Source organism: Simochromis diagramma, unplaced genomic scaffold, assembly GCF_900408965.1.
Source record: "Simochromis diagramma unplaced genomic scaffold, fSimDia1.1 OVJJ01000171.1, whole genome shotgun sequence".
NCBI lineage: Eukaryota > Metazoa > Chordata > Actinopteri > Cichliformes > Cichlidae > Simochromis > Simochromis diagramma.
Genome location: NW_024387222.1, coordinates 26,641 through 39,399, shown reverse-complemented (window position 1 = coordinate 39,399; position 12,759 = coordinate 26,641). Strand labels below are relative to the sequence as shown.

General features: G+C 37.4%; 2 gene segments (V, D, J or C); both read right to left on the bottom strand.

Moving 5' to 3' along the window:
- Nucleotides 1-591: 591 nt before the first annotated feature.
- LOC120746601 lies at nucleotides 592-1,344 on the bottom strand. The segment is given in 2 exon segments: nucleotides 592-969; nucleotides 1,314-1,344. Coding segments are annotated over 2 exon segments (342 nt in total).
- A 5,639-nt stretch (nucleotides 1,345-6,983) lies between these two features.
- Nucleotides 6,984-8,397, bottom strand: LOC120746602. The segment is given in 2 exon segments: nucleotides 6,984-7,452; nucleotides 8,344-8,397. A coding segment is annotated over 1 exon segment (255 nt).
- Between the last annotated feature and the right edge of the window lie 4,362 nt (nucleotides 8,398-12,759).

Genomic DNA, 12,759 nt, shown 5'->3' with positions numbered 1-12,759 from the left:
ATTGTTAAATGATAGTTATGAGATGGTGTGTTTCAGGTGATTTTACAGAAAAACCACCAAAATAATGTACTGCATACTTTAAAAAAGTACTCTGCATAATAGAATACTTTAAGATACCTCAACACTGATCATTTGACTCATTCTTATATTGTGCTTTTCTACTCCACCTGAGAACTCAAATTGCTTTATATAACAAGCTACAACATGCTGAAACATTCATTAAACAGCATGCAATGACTTTGCATGAATAACGGCGGTGTCGCTCAATATTCTCAGTAATAAAATCATAATCTCTAAGTTCTTATCAATTCCCCTTCGCACTTATTCTTTAACATAAACTTCGCTTAACTTCATGTATTCAAAGTGACTTAATTCTACTGACTCATATTGACTTTCTACAGATAGCACACTGGTTTCCAATAAGAATCCTGGAAATCATTATTTAGAGTTTAATATTGACATCACCACAAAAGTAAGACAAACACTCGATTCTTTTTTAATATAGATATTTTTTTATTCTTTAAAACTTTAAACAAACTTTAAATTTTAAACAAAGCAATGAAAAATGAGAGAAGAAATTGGGAAAAAAAAAAGCTACAGAATGCAGTGTGAAAGTAAGACCAGCATAAAAGTCACATATAGTTCAGGACTGGGGACACTGGTCTCTCATCAGTGGCTCTGAGACCAGAGTCTGGGAGCCCTGGGTGGCCTCACAGGTCACAGAGCCCACCTTCATCCAGTGGTCTGCAGGGAGCCTCAGGGTGCTGCTCCAGCTGTAGAGGCCGTCGTTCTCCTGCACCACGGGGCTCCTGCTCTCCTCCCAGCTGATGCTGCCACTGCCATCCACCTTCCAGGACAGACTCCAGTCTGAGGGGAAGCCCTTGTTGGCCAGACACATGACTGTGGCCTTCCCCTGTTTCAGCTCCTCACTGGAGGGACCCAGCACCTTCAGGGCGGGGCGGGCATCACCTAGGAAACACCAATCAGCTTAGAGGACATGAACCACAATTTGATTTTCTCCGTTAAGAAGTTTCTGTCAGGTGTTTTTTTCTGCTCCACCAGTCATTCACTCACACATTGTTTCACTTCCCTTTAAGAAACCTCTCATGCATATCAGCACAGAGAGAATCATCACACAGTTTGAGCTGAAATATGTTCAAACTACACTGGAAATAAAAGAAGCAGATGTGGAAACATTTACAAAAACATTTTAGCTTCAAATTCATCAGTTATCTATAACACATCACTTGTTGGAGATAAGAAACTTAATAGCACTACTTGAATGATGTGGATTAATTTCTTTTACTGCTTACATGATTTTAATGACATTTGAAATGATATCTGCTACAACAGAAACACCAGACGTGCTGCACACTGTCAAATGCCCATCTTTAACTTCTGGAAATAAATAAGCAGATATGGCAACAATTATACAAGATGTTAAGCTTCAAAAACCTCCGTTCTGTATAATACACAAGTTTTCTACTTACCTCATGTGAGTTTCAGTCATTTATTGTAGTGCTTTTATGATTTCTAAGCAAATTCTACATTTTTACTGACTAAGTAAAGACCAGAAATCTTTATTCTCACTCTGTTTAACTTGAGGACAGTTACATTTCATTCATCTTAGAAACAGTGACTGTGATTCAAACTAGAAATAATCACAGGCTGATGACAGTTTTATATTATTTACACAATGCATCGTCTTTATGTCAGAAATGTCGACATAAAATCTAATTAAAGCTGATGGAGTCAGCCTCCAGTGTATAATGGTTATAATATTACCTCTACATGAATACTTCATTTGTTATAAAGCTAACATTTACACCTCGATGTAGTTCTTTAAAAACTTTATAATCTTACTTCCAACATCCAGTCTGGTTCCTCCACCAAACGTCCACCACAGTGATTACAAACTCACTGAGCCGCTGCACAAAAACCTCTGACTGGTAGAGACACGGCTCTCTGACTCTAACAGACTAAATTAAAACCAAAAGCTCTCAAGAGTTAACCAGACATATATATATCTCAATAATCCTCAAGTCCACTCTGATGTTTATATATTTGTTAATATGGATTTTAACATTTATTCTGAAGCTAACTTGTGTCTTCATGAAAATTGATCTAAAAAAACTATTTTAATGATTTTTGTTTTCTGGCACACCTGAACAGAAAAGTCAAGATAACACAAGAAAGAAATCTGATAAAAATAAAAGAGGTTTAAGTTCGACTTACTTTCCAACTTGCAGTCTGGTTCCTCCACCAAAGTCCACCACAGTGATACAAACTCATTGAGGCGCCGTACAAAAACCTCTGACTGTAGGAGACACGGCTCTCTGACTCTGAAACAAACAAACTCATCAGTATGAATTGTTTTTATCATAGCTTTATAACATATTAATAGTATAATTTAAAATAAATAAACACAATAAAATAAAGTTCCAAAATTATAATTTGAGAATTTACATTTTATAGTTGTTAAGATACATCACTACAAAAGCTCCCTGTCACAGCTGCGGGTTTTATTGGAAGGACCCAAACGCAGACTCAGATTCAGGGAGTGAGTTTTATTTAACGTAAGCGAAGCACATAACAGGAACGGGTATGGCGTGAACAAATGTCAATGGAAAATGCCTTTCATTGTTAATAAACTTGCTCACAGCTACGCTGTCGTCCGTAGCTTGCGTTTGGGGTCCAAATCCTCCTCCAGACGATCTGCCTCCCAGATGTGACATGCTACCTCTATCAGCAGTAACATTATCAGTAAATACCAGTGGCCCAGCTACACTTACAGCCAAAACCATCAGTGCCATAACTTTGTCTCCACCATCTTTGACAGATGTTGTGATTTGCGTCAGATCAGTTTTTCTCCTTTGTAATTTTCTCTTCCAGTCATGCTGAAAAAACTTCATCTTTTAACTGTTTTTGACCTTTTAAATGTTTTACTGGCAAAGTCTAATCCAGTCTTCCAGTTCTTGAGTGTAACTTGACAGTAATAAAGTTTTTTTTCTCTATGTTTGATTTAGTTTTCAGCTGATTGATGATTTCCTGGACCTCATGCTGATACATGCAAGCTCACCTCTTGAACTCAAAATACTTTGTTTCCTCATTATTCCAAGATGAGTTACAAAGATAATCTTGTTTCCCCATGAAATGGTTTTGTAGTAGACAGTCGTTCAATTACTTTGCACCATTTCCCAGCATCCAGTGTTTATTTCAGAATCCAGCTATCCTCTGTTTCCATTTGAAATTGTAGTTAACACCTCAATCAGTAGCTCTTCTGTGTTGTTTTAAGTGCAGTACTGTACAAATGGCTGGTGAAATTCTCCAAAAGCTTTGCGTTTTCAACATAATGTGTAATAACAAACTCATATAATATATATTGTCATACCAACAGTTACCTGGGTTGCCACTCTGACCAAAGAACACGTGTTGTAAATTTAAGCATTTGCTTCAAACATTAATTCATCATCTCATAGCATATGGCTATTTCTCCCTCTGTGGATCAATCTTCTGACAGACGTTTTCCTAGAAATAACTCCATTACATAAGCAGTCTGATTTGTTGTACTTCTTTAAGTAATAAAGCTTTTTATGAATCTCAATAAAAATATAAATATTTTTATCTATTCAATGCTTTCATTCAATGAAGGCAGATGTTTTTGTGTTATTTATTTTAAAGAACTCAACTATTCTTCATCCCAGATAATCTATAAATTCTTCCTCTTTTACCAACTCTGCGTCATTATAAATTAAACAACATAATATATGTTTTCAATCAAAATAGCTTTCACGGCCCTGGGTCTGTGACCAAGTGTTCTGTGTTTAATTTATATTTCTTGATTATTGTTATTCATGGTTTTAGTTCTCTTGATGATAATTTGTTTTTCTTTTCAGAAGAGTGACCTTGTGTTAAGATGGACACTACGGATAATATTCATTACAGTTGATCATTTACTATTGACATTAATAAATGAATAAGCCGTTCTGTTAAACACTGAATAACTGTCATTCAGTTATGAGTCACCTATATAATTTCCTAAATTAGCTGTTGGGCCAACAAATTTATATAAAAAAAGCATCAAATCAAAGTTATAAAAAATATTGATATGTCACACTTTCTATTTCAATCTGTGATCTTATCTGACAGGATTCTGGAGAGGCTGGAGCTTTACCCAGCTGTCCCAGGGTAAGGGGCAGGTTACACATTAACTGTAACTGTAATCCATAAACTGCAAATTAAATTTTGAGTAATTTTTAATATCAATTAATAGGAAACTAAGCAAAAACAGAAAAGACATCATTAATTCAGACAGAAAAAGCACGAAGGATTTCATTGTGTCAGTCAGATGATTTTCCATAGAGGCACTTTGCATCAGCAGCACCATGCGTCCAGTGCTCTGGGGAGAGTTATAGTCCTGAGAGTTGAACACTGGATGACTGACAGCTGTCCTTCATCACAACAGAAGCCACAGAAATCCTCCTCATCAAAAACAGGAACTTTGATCTGCGTCCTCATCTGGACTCTCCCTCTGCTGCTGCTTCACAGGTAAAGTCCAGAGAATCAGAACTCCCTCTCCTCTATTCAACATCGTGTCATCTGAAATGAAGCCCACAAACCATGAAGCTGCTTTATGTTTTTGTCGTCTGTGTCCTCAGAGTCCAGAGGACAAGATCACAGTGACTCAGCCTGTGGAGCAGTGAGCTCTGCTGTGGGGAGGAACTGTGAGGATCAAGTGTAGGACCAGGTCAGAATGTTCCATGTTTGAAAAATCAAACATCTTTTAGCCTGGTACCACAGAAGATGGAGGAGTTCCAAACTGCTCATTTATACTGCTACCACTCGACACATAGGATTCCAGCTTCGTTTTACAGGCAGTGATCAACAAAGATTTTCACTCTGCCCATCAGTCAGATTCAAGCTGAAGAGCAAGCAGTTTTATACTGTATGGGGTGCATTTGATAGCAGCTACTGGGAACCGCGCACACAGTGAAAAACACAGTCGTACAAAAACCTCCCTCAGTCAGACTGAACAGAAACTGAAGTGACTGCTGCAGCTGGAAGATACTGCAGAGGACTGATACAGTTCACTGAGGACACACACACACACACCTGAGGACACACACACACACACACACACACACACACAGAGTGGTAGAGTGAAAATGTTGTTGAGTGAAAAAAAAAGAAGTTGGAAATCTATCTGTATCTCAGTCAATCAAATTTTGACCTTTGACCTCTGCTTCATAGCAGCTCAAATACATGTGAACCAATCCTGAATATTGCTCATTATGAAAACATTTCTTAAAGAAAGAGAAAAAAAACACACTAAATCACCAAAATCAGTGAGTCACAATTGTCTTGCATAACTTTATTACTAAATACTTCCAATAGAAACTTTAAGTCCAGTTTTCTCAGGTTTGTAGATTTTTTTCTTTTTTTCTGTTCAATACTAGTCTGATAACTTTGTCTTGCAATTCCAATAAAATTGATTCATGTTTGTGGCTGTAATGTGACAAAATGTGGGAAAGTTCAAGGGGCCGATACTTTTTGCAAGCCACTGTATGTGTGGCCTCATTAGGATCGGGATTTTATATTGGTGTGAGGGACGTTAGCCTACAAGTTCTTATTGTTAAATGATAGGTATGAGATGGTGTGTTTCAGGTTGATTTTTACAGAAAAACACTAAAATAATGTACTGCATTACTTTAAAAAAGTACTCTGCATAATAGAATACTTTAAGATACCTACCTCAGGCTAAAGTCAGGCTAAAGCTTGTGGATAATGACACCTGTTGGAAATGTCAGGAGAAGCCGGACTCGAGTTCATATGTTGTACACATGTCGTAAGAAAAAATGATTATTTGTGGGATGGGATCATTAACTTGGTGATGATATTTTTAAACTCAATCTTTCTAAATCTCCAGCTGTATGTGTCCTGGGCCTGGTACCCTGACAATAATATCCTTTCAAAAAAAAACATGAGATTGTGATGCGTCTGCTTTTCATTAACTGGATGCAGGATAATACTGAGGCACTTGAAAGTCATCCAGCCCCTGTTTATCTCAGGGAATGGACTGAACAATGTCTAAGATGGCATCATATGAACGGTTATGTACAGAATTAAGGGGTGAGGGAGAGAAGATATTTTTGAGCAGGTCTGGGGTCCTTTTTTGTTGTACATCGAACAATTGTCTCCTAGATATTATGATAAATGTTCTTTTGTGGGGGGGGTTTCATGTGGTCATTGGTATTTTTGTGTCTTTTTTTTTTTTACTTTGAAAGTCAGTAGAGGAAGAGAAATTGTCTTAAATTGTCATCAGTGGTCAGGTATGTTTTGTTTTTAGGCACCTGGGTGTTTTGCCCCCATTGCTTTTGCTGATGTTTCTCAGGAGGCGGTATATCATTTTGTTTCTCCTGGGTTTTTTTTTTTTTTTTTTTTTTTTTTTGTTTGTCTGTTTGTCTTAGTTACTGTTAGTCCTTATTTGTTGGTTGTTGTTAAGAAACGGACAGAGAACTGACAGTATGATCATTCCAGTTGTATATTTGTTAATGTTTCTGTCCATCCAAAATATGAATAAAAAAATAAAATAAAAAAAAAGATACCTACCTCAACACTGATCATTTGACTCATTCTTATATTGTGCTTTTCTACTCCACCTGAGAACTCAGATTGCTTTATATAACAAGCTACAACATGCTGAAACATTCATTAAACAGCATGCAATGACTTTGCATGAATAACGGCGGTGTCGCTCAATATTCTCAGTAATAAAATCATAATCTCTAAGTTCTTATCAATTCCCCTTCGCACTTATTCTTTAACATAAACTTCGCTTAACTTCATGTATTCAAAGTGACTTAATTCTACTGACTCATATTGACTACAGATAGCACACTGGTTTCCAATAAGAATCCTGGAAATCATTATTTAGAGTTTAATATTGACATCACCACAAAAGTAAGACAAACACTCGATTCTTATTTAATGTAGATTTTTTTTATTCTTTAAAACTTTAAACAAACTTTAAACTTTAAACAAAGCAATGAAAAATGAGAGAAGAAATTGGAAAAAAAGCTACAGAATGCAGTGTGAAAGTAAGACCAGCATAAAAGTCACATATAGTTCAGGACTGGGGACACTGGTCTCTCATCAGTGGCTCTGAGACCAGAGTCTGGGAGCCCTGGGTGGCCTCACAGGTCACAGAGCCCACCTTCATCCAGTGGTCTGCAGGGAGCCTCAGGGTGCTGCTCCAGCTGTAGAGGCCGTCGTTCTCCTGCACCACGGGGCTCCTGCTCTCCTCCCAGCTGATGCTGCCACTGCCATCCACCTTCCAGGACAGACTCCAGTCTGAGGGGAAGCCCTTGTTGGCCAGACACATGACTGTAGCCTTCCCCTGTTTCAGCTCCTCACTGGAGGGACCCAGCACCTTCAGGGCGGGGCGGGTATCACCTAGGAAACACCAATCAGCTTAGAGGACAGGAACCACAATTTGATTTTCTCCGTTAAGAAGTTTCTGTCAGGTGTTTTTTCTGCTCCACCAGTCATTCACTCACACATTGTTTCACTTCCCTTTAAGAAACCTCTCATGCATATCAGCACAGAGAGAATCATCACACAGTTTGAGCTGAAATATGTTCAAACTGGAAATAAAAGAAGCAGATGTGGAAACATTTACAAAACAATTTTAGCTTCAAAATCATCAGTTATCTATAACACATCACTTGTTGGAGATAAGAAACTTAATAGCACTACTTGAATGATGTGGATTAATTTCTTTTACTGCTTACATGATTTTAATGACATTTGAAATGATATCTGCTACAACAGAAACACCAGACGTGCTGCACACTGTCAAATGCCCATCTTTAACTTCTGGAAATAAAATAAGCAGATATGGCAACAATTATACAAGATGTTAAGCTTCAAAAACCTCCGTTCTGTATAATACACAAGTTTTCTACTTACCTCATGTGAGTTTCAGTCATTTATTGTAGTGCTTTTATGATTTCTAAGTAAATTCTACATTTTTACTGACTAAGTAAAAGACCAGAAATCTTTATCTTCACTCTGTTTAACTTGAGGACGGTTACATTTCATTCATCTTAGAAACAGTGAGTGTGATTTCAAACTAGAAAATAATCACAGGCTGATGACAGTTTATATTATTTACACAATGCATCGTCTTTATGTCAGAAATGTCGACATAAAATCTAATTAAAGCTGATGGAGTCAGCCTCCAGTGTGTAATGGTTATAATATTACCTCTACATGAATACTTCATTGTTATAAAGCTAACATTTACACCTCGATGTAGTTTCTTTAAAAACTTTATAATCTTACTTCCAACATCCAGTCTGGTTCCTCCACCAAACGTCCACCACAGTGATACAAACTCACTGAGCCGCTGCACAAAAACCTCTGACTGTAGAGACACGGCTCTCTGACTCTAACAGACCAAATTAAAACCAAAAGCTCTCAAGAGTTAACCAGACATATATATATCTCAATAATCCTCAAGTCCACTCTGATGTTTTATATTATTTGTTAATATTGATTTTAACATTTATTCTGAAGCTAACTTTGTGTCTTCATGAAAATTGATCTAAAAACTATTTTAATGATTTTTGTTTTCTGGCACACTGAACAGAAAAGTCAAGATAACCACAAGAAAGAAATCTGATAAAATAAAAGAGGTTTAAGTTCGACTTACTTCCAACTTGCAGTCTGGTTCCTCCACCAAAAGTCCACCACAGTGATACAAACTCATTGAGGCGCCGTACAAAAACCTCTGACTGTAGAGAGACACGGCTCTCTGACTCTGAAACAAACAAACTCATCAGTATGAATTGTTTTTATCATAGCTTTATAACATATTAATAGTATAATTTTAAAATAAAATAAACACAATAAAATAAAGTTCCAAAATTATAATTTGAGAATTTACATTTTATAGTTGTTAAGATACATCACTACAAAAGCTCCCTGTCACAGCTGCGGGTTTTATTGGAAGGACCCAAACGCAGACTCAGATTCAGGGAGTGAGTTTTATTTAACGTAAGCGAAGCACATAACAGGAACGGGTATGGCGTGAACAAATGTCAATGGAAAATGCCTTTCATTGTTAATAAACTTGCTCACAGCTACGCTGTCGTCCGTGCTTGCGTTTGGGTCCAAATCCTCCTCCAGACCATCTGCCTCCCAGATTGTGACATGCTACCTCTATCAGCAGTAACATTATCAGTAAATACCAGTGGCCCAGCTACACTTACAGCCAAAACCATCAGTGCCATAACTTTGTCTCCACCATCTTTGACAGATGTTGTGATTTGCGTCAGATCAGTTTTTCTCCTTTGTAATTTTCTCTTCCAGTCATGCTGAAAAAACTTCATCTTTTAACTGTTTTTGACCTTTTAAATGTTTTACTGGCAAAGTCTAATCCAGTCTTCCAGTTCTTGAGTGTAACTTGACAGTAATAAAGTTTTTTTTCTCTATGTTTGATTTAGTTTTTCAGCTGATTGATGATTTCCTGGACCTCATGCTGATACATGCAAGCTCACCTCTTGAACTCAAAATACTTTGTTTCCTCATTATTCCAAGATGAGTTACAAAGATAATCTTGTTTCCCCATGAAATGGTTTGTAGTAGACAGTCGTTCAATTACTTTGCACCATTTCCCAGCATCCAGTGTTTATTTCAGAATCCAGCTATCCTCTGTTTCCATTTGAAATTGTAGTTAACACCTTCAATCAGTAGCTCTTCTGTGTTGTTTTAAGTGCAGTACTGTACAAATGGCTGGTGAAATTCTCCAAAAGCTTTGCTGTTTTCAACATAATGTGTAATAACAACCTCATTATAATATATATTGTCATACCAACAGTTACCTGGGTTGCCACTCTGACCAAAGAACACGTGTTGTAAATTTAAGCATTTGCTTCAAACGTCATTAATTCATCATCTCATAGCATATGGCTATTTCTCCCTCTGTGGATCAATCTTCTGACAGACGTTTTCCTAGAAATAACTCCATTACATAAGCAGTCTGATTTGTTGTACTTCTTTAAGTAATAAAGCTTTTTATGAATCTCAATAAAAATATAAATATTTTTATCTATTCAATGCTTTCATTCAATGAAGGCAGATGTTTTTGTGTTATTTATTTTAAAGAACTCAACTATTCTTCATCCCAGATAATCTATAAATTCTTCCTCTTTTACCAACTCTGCGTCATTATAAATTAAACAACATAATATATGTTTTCAATCAAAATAGCTTTCACGGCCCTGGGTCTGTGACCAAGTGTTCTGTGTTTAATTTATATTTCTTGATTATTGTTATTCATGGTTTTAGTTCTCTTGATGATAATTTGTTTTTCTTTTCAGAAGAGTGACCTTGTGTTAAGATGGACACTACGGATAATATTCATTACAGTTGATCATTTACTATTGACATTAATAAATGAATAAGCCGTTCTGTTAAACACTGAATAACTGATCATTCAGTTATGAGTCACCTATATAATTTCCTAAATTAGCTGTTGGGCCAACAAATTTATATATAAAAAAAGCATCAAATGAAAGTTATAAAAAATATTGATGATGTCACACTTTCTATTTCAATCTGTGATCTTATCTGACAGGATTCTGGAGAGGCTGGAGCTTTACCCAGCTGTCCCAGGGTAAGGGGCAGGTTACACATTAACTGTAACTGTAATCCATATGGAAACTGCAAATTAAATTTTGAGTAATTTATAATATCAATTAATAGGAAACTAAGCAAAAACAGAAAAGACATCATTAATTCAGACAGAAAAAGCACGAAGGATTTCATTGTGTCAGTCAGATGATTTCCATAGAGGCACTTTGCATCAGCAGCACCATGCTCCAGTGCTCTGGGAGAGTTTATAGTCCTGAGAGTTGAACACTGGATGACTGACAGCTGTCCTTCATCACAACAGAAGCCACAGAAATCCTCCTCATCAAAAACATGACTTTGATCTGCGTCCTCATCTGGACTCTCCTCTGCTGCTGCTTCACAGGTAAAGTCCAGAGAATCAAACTCCTCTCCTCTATCAACATCTGTCCCTCTGAAATGAAGCCCACAAAACCATGAAGCTGCTTTATGTTTTTGTCTCTGTATCCTCAGAGTCCAGAGGACAGATCACAGTGACTCAACCTGGAGCAGTGAGCTCTGCTGTGGGAGGAACTGCGAGCATCAAGTGTAGGACCAGTCAGAATGTTCATGTTTGGAACAACAACCATATTTTATCCTGGTACCAACAGAAAGATGGAGGAGTTCCTAAACTGCTCATTTACTATGCTAGCACTCGATATTCAGGGATTCCAGCTCGTTTTACAGGCAGTGGATCAAACTCTGACTTCACTCTGACCATCAGTGGAGTCCAGGCTGAAGATGCAGCAGTTTATTACTGTCTGAGTGAACACTACATTAACAGCCAGCATGTGTTCACACAGTGAAAAACCATCATAAAAAAACCTCTCTCAAGTGCAGAGACTGATACAGTTGACTGAGTACACACACTCAAAGAAATACACTGGGTTTCATATCTTAGTGAGGATATCTAATTGACATAATGCTTTTCCTAACTGCTTACTATAACCTTAACCATCAAAAGTGAATGCCTAACTATAACCTAACTGTAACCCTGACACTAAAACCACTTTTTGAGACTCAAATACCTTTAAACTCGTTTGGGACGAGCGTTTTTCCCCATAAGTGACTGTTGTGCTCCACAGTATAGTGGCATGCCACACGTGTAACGCACATTACAAAAAACCCCCCAAAAAAACAAAACATGTGGGGAACCTCCTCCAGATGTCACTGTTGGTGTTTCTGGAGTCAACAAACATAGTGTGTATTATTTCATCAAAAGAAGTTAATTGGTCTCCATCACCCTCAGATTTACAACCAATCATGGGGTAGATGAAGGTAATGACATGTTCTGTTACCAACAGAAAAATGGTGAAACTCCTAAAAAGCTAACTTACAATGCTGACACTTGAGCTTCATGACCTTTGACCTCACTCACGCTTCACAGAGGTTTTAGGTTTCTTGGAACCTTATCCCAACTTCACATAAATAGGATTGTTAGAAAGGTGTAAAAGTACACAACACACACGATGATTGTGCTCACTATTATTGCGTTTTACTGACAGTTATGAACTCAAGGAACACAGTCTGTTCCAGTCCAGCTCTCCCCGTCCCCGCTCGACTCTGTCTTCACTATATAGATGAACAGAAAGAGACAGCGTCATCAGTCAGTCGCCACCACCTGTGGCTCACCTGCCTCCCGGTACCTCCCCCTTGAGCTCACTGTACCACTCCTCCCCTGCAGATGAGCCAAGGACCACACCTCCGCCACAGAAGGCAAATCAAACATACCCATTTGTCTCTCTCTGTTATGGACACAGATGTACAGATTTGTATACAGAGTAGCATGAAAGACTCAAATGTAAGCACTCAGTAAGGTGCAGAAAAGTGCTGAACAATCATAAATTCTAAACAATCAGTTGTTTGTTTCTGCTCATTAAATTCTGTAAGAATTAGAAATGTGAAGGTCCCAAGTTCAGTCTGTGGATTTTACCTCCAACAGCAGCTTTTATCCAGGTACATGTTCTTGAACTTAAAGTGTCCGTGATGATAACAGAGATTCTATCATGATGGGTTTTATTACTTAGTTTTATTCATTTGAATAAAGCTGGAATTCAGTTGTGTAATTGTTTGTAATTTGTGATTAAA